The sequence below is a fragment of the Mizuhopecten yessoensis genome, unplaced genomic scaffold, assembly GCF_002113885.1.
Source record: "Mizuhopecten yessoensis strain PY_sf001 unplaced genomic scaffold, ASM211388v2 scaffold716179, whole genome shotgun sequence".
Classification (NCBI taxonomy): domain Eukaryota; kingdom Metazoa; phylum Mollusca; class Bivalvia; order Pectinida; family Pectinidae; genus Mizuhopecten; species Mizuhopecten yessoensis.
The window spans coordinates 51,009-70,327 of NW_018479987.1; the positions used below are offsets into that span (position 1 = coordinate 51,009).

General features: G+C 38.3%; 1 protein-coding gene across 2 annotated transcripts in view; it reads right to left on the reverse strand.

Annotated features, from left to right (window-relative positions):
- Positions 1-18,809, reverse strand: part of LOC110441969 (bile acid-CoA:amino acid N-acyltransferase-like) — a 24,330-nt gene extending 5,521 nt beyond the window's left edge. The window contains exons 1-8 of one of the 2 annotated variants that reach the window (XM_021485296.1): positions 18,702-18,809; positions 12,769-13,007; positions 9,118-9,384; positions 7,562-7,731; positions 6,466-6,579; positions 5,138-5,226; positions 2,331-2,415; positions 258-459 (exon numbers count right to left, since the gene is read on the reverse strand). In XM_021485296.1, coding sequence (XP_021340971.1) covers positions 258-459; positions 2,331-2,415; positions 5,138-5,226; positions 6,466-6,579; positions 7,562-7,731; positions 9,118-9,384; positions 12,769-12,988 — 1,147 coding nt within the window. In that variant the 5' untranslated portion in view covers positions 12,989-13,007; positions 18,702-18,809. Of the gene's footprint in view, positions 1-257; positions 460-2,330; positions 2,416-5,137; positions 5,227-6,465; positions 6,580-7,561; positions 7,732-9,117; positions 9,385-12,768; positions 13,008-18,398; positions 18,519-18,701 lie in introns of those variants that run through there. The other variant, XM_021485295.1, reaches the window with a different exon arrangement.
- Between the last annotated feature and the right edge of the window lie 510 nt (positions 18,810-19,319).

Below are 19,319 nucleotides of genomic sequence, written 5' to 3' on the forward strand. Positions count from 1 at the left end.
GCAGTGTGGGGAGAAGGGTGGTATTAGTTATATTGTGTAGTACACACTAAGTCTGTTATAGGTGATCACCTAACTGTTTGATATAGGAGGCATGGCAGTGTGGGGAGAAGGGTGGTATTAGTTATATTGTGCAGTACACACTAAGTCTGTTATAGGTACTCACCTAACTGTTTGATATAGGAGGCAGAGCAGTGTGGAGAGAAAGGTGGTATTAATGATATTGTGTAGCACACACTAAGTCTGTTATAGGTACTCACCTAACATTTTGATATAGGAGGCACGGCAGTGTGGAGAGAAGGGTGGCTCTATTAGGTGACCAGCTCCCTCATATACCACCAGCTCTATGTTGTTTTGTTTGTGGGCAGGGAAGCAGCCAACCTGTAGCTGGTGCAGGTCCGGATGGACATTCATATCGTCAGAACCAATGATGCTCAGAATTTTAACATCAGATTCCCAAACCTTGTAAACAAATATCAATCACTAAATCAAATAATTGTTTGGATAAGTATAATGGTATTAATTTTTGTATTGTGCTTTGTATTTTAATTGTCTATCCAATACAACATGAAAAGTCCAGAGAAATGTAACAAGAGATCCCAGAGGGATCTTGGCGCTCACCATTGTACCATCTTCATTAGTTCTTTGTCAATTCAATCTTTTCTCTTCTTTCCTCTAATCTATTTGATCGATCAGTCATGTTAACAGTAAATGCACCTTGAGGTAACTTTTGATCTAAACTTACTACTGATGTGTATGAAATCCCAACCTTCAAAGTGAGTTTGTCATTTCACATATTTACTAGTACAGTACTTTGTGAAAGAAATAGAATCAATCATTGCAATATGAGAAAGATCTGTTTAGTTCTTCCTTTAGTCATTTTGTTCTTATGATCAGTCTTAAAATACAACATGCACAACGAGGGGTCAAGGGGAACCTACATATCAAATTTGAGAAGATCCCTCAAGTTATTCCTGAGAAATAGTACTAACAAACCTTCAATGTCAAAAATCCTAGATGGCTGTCGGTAGGCCATTTTGATTAACTGATCAGTTTCAAAAGTAAACATGAACAATAAAGGATAGTGGGGAACCTGCATTGGCTGGCCCAAAAAAAAAAAATTTGGCCGAGTAAAAAATTTGAAGCACTGGCCCAAATGATATATAAGTGGCCCAAATAATTTTGGGAAGAAATATTTCCACAGCATTTAGCAGAACGCTTCAGCACATTTAAATTACATATAACATGACAATGTTTGTAATAAAACGCTATATTTTTAATTCTTCAACCCCAGTTAAAACCTGGCATGATCCACTCCATTCAGGTCTTCCAAAAAAGAAATACGCAAAACATGCACCTCAAAGAAGACACCCTGGCAGTATTTATATAGAAACTCTGATTTTTTTTTAACTCATTTTCCAAATCACGGTCAGTTCAATTCAAATTGAAAAATGTACTGCCCCCCAGTTAATTTTGTGGAAGGGACTATAATTTCTTTTATTCATTAATTTTTCGACCGTCCCCTGAACTATTTTGGTTGCGCCAGTGACTACCTCACTTTTGGTCGCTCGAGCAAGACTTTAACTGCCATTGGCGAGCATGTGACCATCCATTTTAGGCACTGCTGCAACAAGGGAACAAGGTAAACCTACATATAAAATTTGAGAAATATGCCTCTAGTACTTCCCGAGAAATAGCGATAACAAACTTTCACTATCAAAATCCAAGATGGCTTCCTGTCTACCATGTTATTTATCCGATCAGTCTCAAAAGTTGCCCTGCACAGCTTAGGACCAAGGGGAACCTACATATAAAAATTGAGAAAGAGACCTCTAGTACTTCTTGAGAAATACTGATAACAAACCTTCACTATCAAAATCCAAGATGGCTACCTGTCGGCTATGTTGTTTTTATGATCAGTCTCAAAAGTTGCCCTGAACAGCTTAGGACCAAGGGAAACCTACATATAAAATTTGAGAAAGATCCCTCTGATACTTCCCGAGTTGCGATAACAAACTTTCACTATCAAAATCCAAGATGGCTTCCTGTCGGCCATGTTGTTTACCCGATCAGTCTCAAAAGCTGCCCTGCACAGCTAAGGACCAAGGGAAACCTACATATTAAATTTGAGAAAGATCCCTCTGGTACTTCTTGAGAAATACAGATAACAAGAATTGTTTAAGGACGGAGGATGGACGACGGACGAAGGACCACGAACGCAGGGTGATTTGAATAGCCCATCATCAGATGATGGTGGGCTAAAAATGTTAATGCATTTTGATATAGCATGGAATACAACATTGAAAGAGTTCAGCAAACAGACATATCAATACCTTGAAGAACTTGGAGGTGTCAAAGCAGTGGCCAGTTTTGGAACAGATGCCTTCCTCAGTATGATCATATAGAGCAAGATCTAATCTAAAACGAAACATAAGATGGTAAAGTCAGAGGATACTTGATAGTCCTCACATACAGATATAAACAGACAGTAAAGTCAGAGGATACTCAATAGTCCTCACATACAGATATAAACAGACAGTAATGTCAGAGGATACTTAATAGTCCTCACATACAGATATAAACAGACAGTAATGTCAGAGGATACTTAATAGTCCTCACATACAGATATAAACAGACAGTAATGTCAGAGGATACTTAATAGTCCTCACATACAGATATAAACAGACAGTAATGTCAGAGGATACTTAATAGTCCTCACATACAGATATAAACAGACAGTAATGTCAGAGGATACTCAATAGTCCTCACATACAGATATAAACAGACAGTAATGTCAGAGGATACTCAATAGTCCTCACATACAGATATAAACAGACAGTAATGTCAGAGGATACTTAATAGTCCTCACATACAGATATAAACAGACAGTAATGTCAGAGGATACTTAATAGTCCTCACATACAGATATAAACAGACAGTAATGTCAGAGGATACTTAATAGTCCTCACATACAGATATAAACAGACAGTAATGTCAGAGGATACTTAATAGTCCTCACATACAGATATAAACAGACAGTAATGTCAGAGGATACTTAATAGTCCTCACATACAGATATAAACAGACAGTAATGTCAGAGGATACTTAATAGTCCTCACATACAGATATAAACAGACAGTAATGTCAGAGGATACTTAATAGTCCTCACATACAGATATAAACAGACAGTAATGTCAGAGGATACTTAATAGTCCTCACATACAGATATAAACAGACAGTAATGTCAGAGGATACTTAATAGTCCTCACATACAGATATAAACAGACAGTAATGTCAGAGGATACTTAATAGTCCTCACATACAGATATAAACAGACAGTAATGTCAGAGGATACTTAATAGTCCTCACATACAGATATAAACAGACAGTAATGTCAGAGGATACTTAATAGTCCTCACATACAGATATAAACAGACAGTAATGTCAGAGGATACTTAATAGTCCTCACATACAGATATAAACAGACAGTAATGTCAGAGGATACTTAATAGTCCTCACATACAGATATAAACAGACAGTAATGTCAGAGGATACTTAATAGTCCTCACATACAGATATAAACAGACAGTAATGTCAGAGGATACTTAATAGTCCTCACATACAGATATAAACAGACAGTAATGTCAGAGGATACTTAATAGTCCTCACATACAGATATAAACAGACAGTAATGTCAGAGGATACTTAATAGTCCTCACATACAGATATAAACAGACAGTAATGTCAGAGGATACTCAATAGTCCTCACATACAGATATAAACAGACAGTAATGTCAGAGGATACTTAATAGTCCTCAAATACAGATATAAACAGACAGTAATGTCAGAGGATACTTAATAGTCCTCACATACAGATATAAACAGACAGTAATGTCAGAGGATACTTAATAGTCCTCAAATACAGATATAAACAGACAGTAAAGTCAGAGGATACTTAATAGTCACATACATACAGATATAAACAGACTGTAAAGTCAGAGGTTACTCAATAGTCACATACATACAGATATAAACAGACAGTAAAGTCAGAGGATACTTTTTTTTTATAATTATCTTTTTATTCAGAGTTTTCATCAATGCAATGTACATGTACAATAAATAGCAAATGACCTGTAGGTACAGTACTCAATAGCCTGTAGGTACAGTACACAATAGCCTGTAGTTACAGTACTCAATGGCCTGTAGGTACAGTACCCAATAGCCTGTAGGTACAGTACCCAATAGCCTGTAGGTACAGTACTCAAGGCCTGTAGGTACAATACTCAATAGCCTGTAGGTACAGTACTCTATAGCCTGTAGGTACAGTACACAATAGCATGTAGGTACAATACTCAATGGCCTGTAGGAAAAATACTCAATAGCCTGTAGGTACAGTACTCAAGGCCTGTAGGTACAATACTCAATAGCCTGTAGGTACAGTACCCAATAGCCTGTAGGTACAGTACACAATAGCCTGTAGGTACAGTACACAATAGCCTGTAGGTACAATACTCAATGGCCTGTAGGTACAATACTCAATAGCCTGTAGGTACAGTACTCAAGAGCCTGTAGGTACAATACTCAATGTCCTGTAGGTACAATACTCAATAGCCTGTAGGTACAGTACTCAAGAGCCTGTATGTATAGTTCTCAATAGCCTGTAGGTACAGTACTCCATAGCCTGTAGGTACAGTATCCCCCCCTTTCCACCCCCACACTTTTACAGTACTCAATAGCCTGTAGGTACAAATAAATCAAATTTCACCCACCTTTATGCCCCTGCCAGTTGGACATTTGATAAGTGCCTCTGTTTTTGTTTCATTTTGATAAATCCAATAAATGGACATTTGCTTAATTTACTGGTTGGGACACTTGATGCAATCACTGATTCCATTTTGACACCCTCACTATTTTGACACTTCATATCACAGTTGAAACAAGCCTTTGGTATTCCTGTAGTCAGACTGTTGATATTTCTGCTTTAGTTGACCTTTTCCCCATCAGACCAGCCCACTTACTAAATGATGTTTGGGTAGGAAAGGTACTATCATGGATATAGGCGAATGATTTCAGTATTAACAATATCAGTCAATGACTTTTGGGTTGGAAATGGATTTTGTATTCAGACCAATCTACTCACTCTATGGCGTTGGGATATGTGATGTGTCCATCATGGATTGGGGAGAATGACAAGTAGGGCATGCCATTGATACTGACAATAGCTTTAATCTACAAAGACATGAAAAAGAGAAGAGTTTCATAAGTTAATTTTATATCATATTCTATATCTTGAAATTCATGGACATAACAGATGACATTTTAAATTGTACATAAGTAGTGCTTAAATGTATTATACTGACATCACATGATATATATCACATGACATTGACATCACATGATATATATCACATGATATTGACATCAAATGATATTAATATCAGGTGAAACAGATATCACATGATACTGACATCACATGATATTGACATCACATGATATTAATATCAGGTGAAACAGATATCACATGATACTGACATCACATGATACAACACATTGATATCCCATGAAACTGACATCACATGATATTGATATCAGGTGAAATAGACATTTCACACAATATTGCCATCACATGATACTGACATCACATGACACATGATACTGACATCATATTGAATTGATCTACACCACATTATGACTCCAATGAACATTTACCTCACAAGCAATATCTTCACACATTGCTATTTCCAAGTAATGTAAATTTTGACATCACATATAAGCTACATTATGTATATTTACATGTTTTTAAATTTATTTCTACTACAATTGCCTCTGTTTAACAAATCCAAGATCATCCGATAAAAGGAAAGGTGTTAGTTAAATATCAGCTTTCAAAGACTGGTAGATTATTAAATAGCTTTTGTCATTTTAGATGGTTAAGAAAAGTCTGAAATATAACACCAACACTCCTCTATGATATACATTCGTCCTCAATGTAGTACAATAATAGATATATAAATCCGAGCTTTACAAGCACTGAAAATTAATTAAAAGTAAAAACCAATATCAAAATATTTAAAGTATGATAAAATCTGGGTATAGATCAACACAGCCGTATGTATAAGAAAGCTTATCACTTCAAACAATTTCTATGCTACCCGACTCTTCGACTGTAAAACAACAAATTCAGAGTAGAAATATATCTTGCAACAAGTGACCATCATCTAACATGTTTATTTAACTCTCATTGCTTAACTTCATATTTCAAAAAGAAAACATTGCTAATCTTGCTAATTCTTTTTTCAAATTCCAAAATTAACTAACCTGATTTAGATACACAGGATATAAAGCAACAGTTACTCAGTGGGGCCGAATTAAGGTTTATCTTTGACAGCAGATAGTTTATCAGAAGACTATTGGTGGTTTACAGCTGGAGGTTGGATTAGTACAGAATTATAACTGAGGACAGCTTACCACAGGACAGTGAATGGCTATAAACTGGCCTAGCTCCGCCCCTTTGGAGATTGCAATGATACCAAGGCCACCAGACTGGACATGGGTGTGAGTGTCCAGAAACGTCACAGCCTCCTACAAGTATATAATAAATCATTGATATCATTATCATGTTTTTATACAACAACCATTCCACATTGGCTTATTTGGTGAAAGTGGTTTCAGTTCACATTATTAATGAAATACATAGAGCATCTTTGAGATAAGTCTTTACCATATAGACATGCACATGTTAGATGTAACCTGCATTTTCTGCTTCGGAATCAACTTTCAACTGCTTTGACATTTGATGGAATGATGGAACAGACAGCTCAAGCATATGAAGTTAGAAACAGGCAAGACATTTATGGGATGATAACTATCATCAAATCAAATAGAAAATATGAGACGGAACTATGACAGAAAGTCACGAAATAATTGAAAATGTATATAGAAAACATGTACTTCTTACCTAGTACTACAGCCTCACCATGTTTGGTAAAGACAAGGGATGGAACTTGAAGTTATACAGTGGAAACCGTCAGCCAATCAAACAGATGTAAAATCAACCTAGAATGACCTTGACCTCCATCTGAATTACCTTAAAACCTACAGGTGTATTCTTTTACCCACTACTACAACTACACAAATGGGAATTAGTTACCATGTATGAGTATAAAGTGAAAAAAAGCATCACCTATATATCAAAAACTACATAAAACTGTATTTCCTTTACAACAATTATGAAAATTCTTGGAATTTTACTATCATTTCTGTTTTTATTGACCTTGATCGAAGCATGCAGTCTTAATGTGGGAGAAAATTGGAGTACCCACATAATACCCATGTGGTCGGGCAGACGACCTTATACTTTTCACCTCTAATCAGGGAATCAAATCCTATCCATATTGGTGAAAGGCAAGTGCGGTTTATTGACACTGCGACCAGACAACCTATACTGATTGAAGGAATCAACATTGAATGAGTCAACCTTGATCTATCAATGAATAACTTAAATTTAGTTGCCAGTCTTTCAGTTGCCACATCACTACACAACTGCAACAACTGTGAGTCTCACCTTGAAGTAGTTGAGATCAAGGTCACTGAAGCTCTTTTGAAGATCTTGATATCCAAAGAATGGCAGTGCCAAAACAGCGAAGCCTCTGGATGCAAGCAAGGCAGCGCGGTACTCCATAATACCGCCTCCAGTTCCATACATATCTATCAGCCCAGGGAACGGCCCTGGCCCTGGAAACATTGTAACAAATTACAATGTGAAAAAAAACCAAGGCCAAACATAGTCCCCCACCGGTAATGATTTCTATATTTAACAGGATGTACCTACTGTTCAAAGCATAAGTCAGTTAGCAGTTTCATCGCACTGCTATATTAAAACGTGGAATTCTCCGACACCGTTTGGTATCGGGAAGTGACTAATCTACAAAAAGGCGCAGGCTGAAAATCTTCTAAACAAGAATGCTATATTCCGTTTTAGGTCCGGATCAGTACGGTTTGTTGATTAGTCATCCCATGACCTACAAAAATGTCATTTGCTCAGGTGGGAAATGTTGGAACGATTGAAAATCGAGGACTCTACTGACAGAATTCAGCAGCTGTTGGTGACAATAAAGAGCTGATTTGGATCAATAAATAATCCATTTATGGATATATATGAGGTATGCGTTGTGTCAAAGTAGGTTTTTGTTGTCAGCACCTCATAACTCTACGATCCCAAAGGGTGTCGGAGAATTCCAGGTTTTCATATAGCAGTGCGCTTTGGCCCCACATCTCACATCTATATGTCAAAATGTCTAAGTCTGGTGTTAGGACCAGAGGAAACTCGGGCTAAAGTCAGTGAGATCATAGTGACCTACTTCATGCACTCGTCATCCCAAGATGTCCTTGTACACCAAATCTGGTTACTCCAGGTGAAATAGTATAGAAAATATATGCCCCATCAAACTTTTGAAAAAGTAAAGGTCAAAGGTCAAGTCATATGACACAGTGACCTTATTCTTACGCTTTGCACTCTGCCATCCCATGATGTTCGTGTACACCAAATCTTGTTACTCCGAGTGAAAAAGTATAGAAGATATGCCCGGGACAAAATTCTTGGACGGAATGATGTAAGGACAGACGGTGTGTAAACCTATAGCCCCCTCCCCTCCCAGGGAACTGGTGGGGGACTAAAACTCTTTCAGGTCCAATACTCCTGAAGATAGGCCCATTAGTACTAAGCAATATATGACAAAAAAGAACTAACAAATATGATTTTTGCATGATTCACTAAAAATGTGAATAGTTTGTGATTTTATCAATGCATGGATACAAAATTGTTCAGGGGCTGAACCCTGGTGGCCACTGACATAATCTGTGTATTGTGGGCATTTTGGTGATATACATATAAGTGGTAGTATGCATTTGCATGTTTTATTTTAAACTGACAGAAATGACATTAATGAAGAATAATGACACTTGTATTCAGACTTAAAATCCCTTTCCTTGATTGCACTGTCTAACTTCCTCATGCTTTTGCCAGTAGGGAGGGGATAAGATAATCAGACGACCATACATCCTAAAACATTATAACTTTCATGGCTTGCTGTGCATTGAATTATTCTATATTCGACATACCTTTAGGTAAGAACAACGTTCCTCGTAGTCTTCCTGACGTGACAGGTATTCTACTAACATCACAAGATTTGTACCAACGCGGAAGCACACCAGTCACCAATGGAGGGTTTGAATGACCTTTGCACAAGTCCGATAGAGAATGGTGACCGCTGTGGATGGAAATGTTCACTAATTGGGGCTTGGTGACATCTGTTTGCACCAGCCGTAACCCTGACCTCTGACCTGGTGCTGGACGCATACTCCAAATGAATCCCATACCATCCGTCCCTGTAGAGAAACATGTTTGAGTTCAGTTTTTTGTAATTATGATAAAACTAAAATGCATGCTAAGGTCAAACATGAACCCCTGTTATATCAATAAAATACATGGCTGCTAGATCAATTCCTTAAAACCCTCAGGATATAATATTGAGCACAGACCGAAGTCTTGCAAAAGGTCTGCTTCATATTCCTCCCAAGGTTTTAAATGAATGATCCATATAAGTACCTCACTCTGTCCAATGTCTTTTTCTCAGTAAGGCCAAATAAAAAAAATATCTGGTGTTTCTGCTAACACTAACTTACCCTAGATTTTTGTGCCTACGCTAAAGTTTTTACTGGCATTTAGTGATATGCCCTGTTAAAGTCAGAACTCCTGCTCTATATAAGCATGGTAAAATATTTTCCAAAATAGAAACAAAACAAACGTAATATCTTTTTGCCCTAATTAACACACAGTACCTACAAATAAACCTTCCAATCTATGTGTGCACCCAAGGAATACATACATGTGTGATATATTTATTTCATCCCCTGCCCCAGGAAACACATATACATACCTAGCTCTGTGACCAAGTAGATGTTTTCCAGATGCACTGCAGTACGTCCCTTCCCCCTCTACATAAGGTGTTTTTTAGATCGATGCACTGCAGTCCCTTCCCCCTCTACATAAGGTGTTTTCTAGATACACTACAGTCCCTTTCCCCTCTGCATAAGGTGTTTTCCAGATGTACTGCAGTCCCTTCCCCCTCTACATAAGGTGTTTTCTAGATGCACTGCAGTCCCTTTCCCCTCTACATAAGGTGTTTTCTAGATGCACTGCAGTCCCTTCCCCCTCTACATAAGGTGTTTTCCAGATGCACAGCAGTCCCTTCCCCCTCTACATAAGGTGTTTTCGCGATGTACTGCAGTCCCTTCCCCCTCTACATAAGATGTTTTCTAGATGCACTGCAGTCCCTTCCCCCTCTACATAAGGTGTTTTCCAGATGCACTGCAGTCCCTTCCCCCTCTACATAAGGTGTTTTCCAGATGCACTGCAGTCCCTTCCCCCTCTACATAAGGTGTTTTCCAGATGCACTGCAGTCCCTTCCCCCTCTACATAAGGTGTTTTCCAGATGCACTGCAGTCCCTTCCCCCTCTACATAAGGTGTTTTCCAGATGCACTGCAGTCCCTTCCCCCTCTACATAAGGTGTTTTCCAGATGCACTGCAGTCCCTTCCCCCTCTACATAAGGTGTTTTCCAGATGCACTGCAGTCCCTTCCCCCTCTACATAAGGTGTTTTCCAGATGCACTGCAGTCCCTTCCCCCTCTACATAAGGTGTTTTCCAGATGCACTGCAGTCCCTTCCCCCTCTACATAAGGTGTTTTCCAGATGCACTGCAGTCCCTTCCCCCTCTACATAAGGTGTTTTCCAGATGCACTGCAGTCCCTTCCCCCTCTACATAAGGTGTTTTCCAGATGCACTGCAGTCCCTTCCCCCTCTACATAAGGTGTTTTCCAGATGCACTGCAGTCCCTTCCCCCTCTACATAAGGTGTTTTCCAGATGCACTGCAGTCCCTTCCCCCTCTACATAAGGTGTTTTCCAGATGCACTGCAGTCCCTTCCCCCTCTACATAAGGTGTTTTCCAGATGCACTGCAGTCCCTTCCCCCTCTACATAAGGTGTTTTCCAGATGCACTGCAGTCCCTTCCCCCTCTACATAAGGTGTTTTCCAGATGCACTGCAGTCCCTTCCCCCTCTACATAAGGTGTTTTCCAGATGCACTGCAGTCCCTTCCCCCTCTACATAAGGTGTTTTCCAGATGCACTGCAGTCCCTTCCCCCTCTACATAAGGTGTTTTCCAGATGCACTGCAGTCCCTTCCCCCTCTACATAAGGTGTTTTCCAGATGCACTGCAGTCCCTTCCCCCTCTACATAAGGTGTTTTCCAGATGCACTGCAGTCCCTTCCCCCTCTACATAAGGTGTTTTCCAGATGCACTGCAGTCCCTTCCCCCTCTACATAAGGTGTTTTCCAGATGCACTGCAGTCCCTTCCCCCTCTACATAAGGTGTTTTCCAGATGCACTGCAGTCCCTTCCCCCTCTACATAAGGTGTTTTCCAGATGCACTGCAGTCCCTTCCCCCTCTACATAAGGTGTTTTCCAGATGCACTGCAGTCCCTTCCCCCTCTACATAAGGTGTTTTCCAGATGCACTGCAGTCCCTTCCCCCTCTACATAAGGTGTTTTCCAGATGCACTGCAGTCCCTTCCCCCTCTACATAAGGTGTTTTCCAGATGCACTGCAGTCCCTTCCCCCTCTACATAAGGTGTTTTCCAGATGCACTGCAGTCCCTTCCCCCTCTACATAAGGTGTTTTCCAGATGCACTGCAGTCCCTTCCCCCTCTACATAAGGTGTTTTCCAGATGCACTGCAGTCCCTTCCCCCTCTACATAAGGTGTTTTCCAGATGCACTGCAGTCCCTTCCCCCTCTACATAAGGTGTTTTCCAGATGCACTGCAGTCCCTTCCCCCTCTACATAAGGTGTTTTCCAGATGCACTGCAGTCCCTTCCCCCTCTACATAAGGTGTTTTCCAGATGCACTGCAGTCCCTTCCCCCTCTACATAAGGTGTTTTCCAGATGCACTGCAGTCCCTTCCCCCTCTACATAAGGTGTTTTCCAGATGCACTGCAGTCCCTTCCCCCTCTACATAAGGTGTTTTCTAGATGCACTGCAGTCCCTTCCCCCTCTACATAAGGTGTTTTCTAGATGCACTGCAGTCCCTTCCCCCTCTACATAAGGTGTTTTCTAGATGCACTGCAGTCCCTTCCCCCTCTACATAAGGTGTTTTCTAGATGCACTGCAGTCCCTTCCCCCTCTACATAAGGTGTTTTCTAGATGCACTGCAGTCCCTTCCCCCTCTACATAAGGTGTTTTCTAGATGCACTGCAGTCCCTTCCCCCTCTACATAAGGTGTTTTCTAGATGCACTGCAGTCCCTTCCCCCTCTACATAAGGTGTTTTCTAGATGCACTGCAGTCCCTTCCCCCTCTACATAAGGTGTTTTCTAGATGCACTGCAGTCCCTTCCCCCTCTACATAAGGTGTTTTCTAGATGCACTGCAGTCCCTTCCCCCTCTACATAAGGTGTTTTCTAGATGCACTGCAGTCCCTTCCCCCTCTACATAAGGTGTTTTCTAGATGCACTGCAGTCCCTTCCCCCTCTACATAAGGTGTTTTCTAGATGCACTGCAGTCCCTTCCCCCTCTACATAAGGTGTTTTCCAGATGCATTGCAGTATCTTCCCCCTCTACATAAGGTGTTTTCTAGATGCACTGCAGTCCCTTCCCCCTCTACATAAGGTAATTTCCAGATGCACTGCAGTCCCATTCCCCTCTACATATATAGTGCCTACCTGTATATGTTCCTGATAAAGCAGGTGTTCTCTCCAGATCCACAGTGCCATCCTTTTCTGCCTGGTAACACCCACAGCTGGCGAAAACTTCACCTTTACCACTCTTGATTGAAGAGTATACAGTCACTCTCTGGTTGGCTGCCAGCCCAGACACCTGAACCGACACTCGCTCATCCACCATGACCTCGTGTGGATGGACAGATAACTTCATACCTTCCATAGATCTTGTGTTGAGACATCTGTTTTGAAGAGTCAGTGAAATCATTATAAGAAACTGAGATATATACATGTACATGTAATACTTATTATACCAGTACATAAATCTTAAGGCATCAATTTTTATGGCTTAAATGAAATATACAGAGCCCACTATAGGAAATATTACCTTGCATTTTAAATATTGGCTCAGAAGTCCCAATTTTCGATAAGATGCATTTTAAAGCTATACCAGGGCTATATTTATGTCTTTGCATGCATACAGGGTAATCTTAATAAACTTAAAAAATGGTGGCTTTGGTTTTTCTGAGTCTTCAATGAGTTTAAGTTAAAACACATGCAAACGACATTCTGTACGTAACACCACATAAATAGCACGCCAACAATGAATTTAAGTTGCTGATCAAATAAAATCAAATATTCACAATAACTATATGAAAGACTACCCCAGTGTGAGAAGTCCCTTAGGATTGGCCAGTGTATATATATCTATGCTATATATGGTGGTTTAATATTTTGTTTGTGTTTGTAGGCTTGATGTAGTGTATCTCGGGTGATGATGATGGTGTCTTGTAATGGGTTGTATTATATTGTGGTGTCTTGTAATGGGTGGTATTATATTGTGGTGTCTTGTAATGGGTGGTATTATTGTGGTGTCTTATAATGGGTGGTATTTTTGTGGTGTCTTGTAATGGAAGGTTTTATTGTGGTGTCTTATAATGGGTGGTATTTTTGTGGTGTCTTGTAATGGGTGGTATTATTGTGGTGTCTTATAATGGGTGGTATTTTTGTGGTGTCTTATAATGGGTGGTATTATTGTGGTGTAATATAATTAATTATGAAAGTGTATATTTATGTCCGATTATATAACCACATATGTTTATTCTACAGCAAAGCGCACCCATGATGTCGGGTGGTCTATTTGGATTACATCAATTCCCCATTGCTTCAGCCTACGATATCGTTAGAGAATTTCTGAAACGCAAATTACGTCGGCTATTACTCGTAATTGTAAATCATGTCATAAAAATGAGCAAATTTGTATGCTAATTTTTTTTTTTCCTAGAAGACCTTTTTCAACATAGTATGATGATTAATATTTTAATATTGTTGTTAATAATTACCGGTACAGCTTCATGATTTAATGACAAAATGTTTTTAATTAATCTGAGAATATACTGTGGTTTCAGAATGAAAAGTCATCACTGTCAGCCATTACATTAAAATACAGAGAACAATAGGCAAGACAATGGCCGTTTAAACTCCTTTTTTCTAGATGGTCAATTTTAAAACTGACTGGTGATTTATATTCTATAATATCTTTTGGTTGATTTCAGGTTTGTGAAATAACTTCAAAATTGTTAAATCTTATTTATCGACTTCATAGAATATTTTGAATATTGATTTATATCATAAAAAAAAGTTTCAAGAAAATAAGATGATTTCATAATTAAGCCTTTTTATAAGAGCATCGAAATGAGCATTTTATTCACTTCACACCTATTTGCTAGTTGTGTAATTCAAAGCGTATAATGGGGGGGGGGGGGTCATCACAGGGGTTCACAGGGGGGCGGGGTCAAGTTTTATTATATCCAAATGCAACACAGCATGTAGGTTACAAACATACATAACTAAATATTCAAAATTCATATGTGATGTACAAGATGGCAGAGGACAATTCCATTCAAATATATATATGCCTACAGGCATGTAATAATGATATCACTTGCAGTTTTACAGCATGATTTTTCATAAAGTTGTGAGAAGTATATAACAATATAATCATATGTGTGACTTAACTACCTCTATATATGTGAAGACATGGAAGGATGACATCATAATGAAAACACTACATATAACTTCACTTCAACAGCCAGAAAGAACCATGGGATGTCATTAAAGTACTATTTAACGTGCTATTAACGAATCTTAAATAACTATTATTATACATGTACACTTATAACAAAGTAGTTTCAAATAATGTTTTAATATAATATCACTACTGAGCAAGGAGAATTTTCCTTTTAGAAGTAGCGTGCCACAAATATTTACCCAGTCTATTTAAAGATTTAACACTTTTACAGGTAAATAATTCTGTTAGTTTATAGACACTTGGATGTCGATAATAATACTGTTTGATGTATGTTTTTCTTAAATCAGAATATGCAGGACAAAGTAGTACAAAATGTACTTCATCTTCGATATCATTTTTATCGCAGACTGTACATATTCTCTGACCTCTTGGAATGTTATTATAGCGCCCAGATTCTATGTTAAGACTGTGTGCTTGCATGCGAAATTGACTCAATAACTTTTTTATCCTTATATCAATGGGCTTAGTCAGATAGAACTGGACGCAAAAGGTATCAACAAGATGCTTGTAACAAATAACATTTTGAAGATGCATCAAAAGCACTGCACAATTCTTGGATAAATACATCATGAACACGTTGAGCATACATTTGCAAAAAAAGATTTTCATTTTGTACATATTGACAAGTCCAAATATAATTAAAACCCAAACTACATAGTTCATGCTTAATTTGATAAACCCAATTAATTTTACAATTATGTTTTCTGATATTTAATTTGACTAATGCGTCGTAACATGATTTTAAAACACAGTTACTAGTATTTAAAAATTTTAACCGATATCTCATTATGGCCATTTTACGTTGCACATATAATGAATATCTCCCAGTTTCAAAGTAAACCATAGAAGTATTGACAGTTTTCTTAACATTTAATAGGTCTTTGAGAAAAAGGAGATGGATTAAAGGTGACTTACCTGTGAGGTGATCTAATGCGAGCGGAACAAGGGAGGTGCAGCAGACTTAAGGGTTAAAAAGCCTTAGGGGATTGGTACTGGTAATTGTAATCTTACACCTATAGCTAGTTAACATTATAGGGAAGTATAGTCTCGTTCAACCAGATGCTTGATCAACCAGATGCTTGATCACTTGTAATTCAAGAGTCAGGTCAAACACAGTACTTTAGAATTACAATCACCAGAGGGCAGTGTTTTTAATTTCGTTTCCGGATGTTTTGTCAACGCTGTTAAAACATTTCAAAGAATAAGGAAATTATTTAAATGAAAAAAACTTACCTGTACATGCATTCCTGAATTATCCGTTTATTCACTTTTATCGAGAAAAATTGTCAATTCTCCAGAATAATGCCATATATTTCCACTGAATAAATCATAGCTGAGCACAAAGCCAACAAGGCTGACTGAGGTTGGTAAAAAGCATGCAAAGCAAGGGAGATGTTACCTGTACCCCATTCAAAACACTACAGGTTCTCACTCAGGTAATCTGGCTTGACTTGCATAAAAGTAGCTTTGTTAGCTTCATGAATTATCGTAAAATATCCAATGAAAATAGACTACATGCAATCATTTTTGAGATTTGAAGCATTTTCTTACATTTTTCTCGATAATAGTGAAAACATGGATGCTTCAGAAATGCTTGTACAGGTAATTTTTTTCATAAATTAAAATATTCAATGAAAATTCTGACTTCAAAAGTTGAAAAAGGTGTGTCTACTTTTGACCAATGAAATCATCTACCAGAATCCTGGTAAGCCTCGTTATGATGTCACAAAACGATAGCACTGGGTTTGACCAGACTCTCTGTTTGGCGTATCTTGCGCGGATAACAAGAGTCTGGTTGAACGAGACTAAGGCAAGTAAGGTTCATGAGATATTGCATTGACACACCCTGTGAGATTCATACCTGAACTCTCACAGGTAACAATTACATGCATGTTTTTTTACCCATGGATTGGGCGGCTTTATATATCTATTTCAGTATTCATCTCAAGATGGACTTCTTTTATCATATAATTAATTGTTGCGATCCATAAGTAAAAATTGTCACCGATACTTTTTGCAATTCAATCAAACACCTAGCTGATACCGATATATGTGTGACTGCAGGCCAAGTCTTGCGACGCATCTCAGAGATTTATAGGCTCATGCGTGTGTTTGTGAGATCTGCGCGAGTTACCAATCTCTGGCTTTAAATGTCTCTGGATTAGCTATATATATAATACTATACCTTATTATTCACAAGGTTTATTTACGAGTGTGTGAATCATGTATGGTGTCTCAGATAACAATTCATTTTGTGGTGTCTTTTAATTTCGTGAGAGAATAAAATTTGTATTAACTTGTAATGTATAAGGATCAGAAACAAATGTATATATGTATATATATATATTATATTGTACAGAGATAATTCTATTTTTTCAATGCCTCCGCTAGGAGTCGATTCCTGGACCTCTGGTTTTCCTCAAGTCTTACGCTCTACCAAATGAGCTAAAGAGAAATTTTCCATAGCCTAGTTGGTATAGAAACGGCTAGTATTTTACCAGGGTGACAATTATACATATGTTTATGTGTTTCAAATTTAAGTTTTGTGAATAAAATTTTAATGGAGAAATACCCGATTTTCTATTAATACACCTCAGCCAGCTGCATGCAATATGTTGATAGCCGAGATTCCTCTGGCCCCGACACCAGACTTATAGACAGATAGATGTCTGCATGGTGTTCATCTACATTTGTATCTGTCAAAATGTCTAAGCCTGGTGTCAGGGCTTACTCCAACAGTGCTAGAGGTTTCACACAGAGAGATATTTTTGAAGCCGCCGTCAAATCATATCCCATAGAAAAAAGGCTGCGACCAGCGGCCTCTTATGTGATAGGAGTAGTGTCATGTCAGGGCCACAGAAAACTCGGGCTAACATGTTGATTGTACCAGGATCAGATCCTGATCGCAAATTTATATTCCGTTATTGGTAACATAAAAATACATGCAGGCATGTATAAAGTTTGAGACAATATTAAATTGCATGTGAAAAGAAAGTGATTTATAATTATTATAATAAATTTCAGATGCAAATTCAAACTGAAAGTTTTAAACATATTGGAATAATCTGAAAGAGTATGTGGCACCCATTTTTGTTCCTAATTTTCAAAATAATTTATAATTATGTTATTTCATTGTATTCTCAAAAATACGGATTCAGACTTGGACCAAAGGGTCACGTTACAATCACACATATGCTATACTGATATGGGTCACAACACACATAAACATACACATTTATGTGTGTTGTGACACATATCATTATAGCATATGTGTGATTGTAAGGTGAAAGTGAAACTGTGCTTGGACTTTGTAACCACAGGCAATTGCGTCAGGTCAGTGATCCGGCGATTCTCCCTTCCCTCTAGTTTTAACTAGAGGGAAGTAAAACTAGAGGGAAGGGAGAATCGCCAGATTACTGACCTGACGTAATTAATAATTGCCTGTGTTGTAACCTTGTAATCATAAGAGAAATTGTGCACAACCTAATTAAACATTAATATTTTGAAGCTATCAGCTATGAAAAAAGTCGAGTATGTTTACCTAATTCCAAAAGATCCGAGTTTGCTGCCAAAATTCACTGGTTCTTTCAACAATGCAAGTATCCGAAACATTTTCATGTTGTATCCGGAAGTTTCCGTCCGATGTTTGTTCAGTTTATTATTTTTTATTAATGGCGGCCCATTCTCATCGTTTAGCTACATGCCCATTATTGTACTTGTATTAATTAGTAGGTCGGTGACAAGTGACACCTCGACCCACATCTTGACCAACAGAACGTAATCTTCGATTGTTGTGTCAATACAATAGTTAAAATACATGATACAGGTAACACACTCGACTTACCGTATAGTAGGCCCAACGATTACATAATCTCATTAGGTGCAGCGCACTCTAACAGTCAGCTAAATAAGCTAGGAGGACGGGTAGAGCTTTCCGGAACCACCATATAGTTTCGTACCAAGTTCAGTGATTAGCGCGACAGTGATCTCCCCTTAATTTTGCTTTGGATGTTGAGCCACGACGTTTGTTTCTCTTGCTTTGATCAAGAACAGCTCAGTTGGTTAGAGCACATGTACAGGGGCACGTTACAAATGTCTGAAATACACACATATGCTATACTGATATGGATCACAACACACGTACGTGCCCCTGTGGTTAGAGCACAGGAACTTGAATTTCTATCAGAATGGTCTATTTAAGCTCAGAGAACTGATTAAGCCCAATATATACCTACGGTAAGGGGGTATATATTGGGCTTAATCAGTTCTCTGAGCTTAAATAGACCATTCTGATAGAAATTCAAGTTCCTGTGGTTAGAGCAAGATCCAGGGTTGAGTCCTGGTCTAGACATGCATGCTTTGATTTTTTCTCTCACTCAGAACACTATTGATTATATTATTTTATCTTTATTATTTTTCACAGGTCCCGCAAGGTATAGTTTTCTTTGAAGAAATTAGTAAA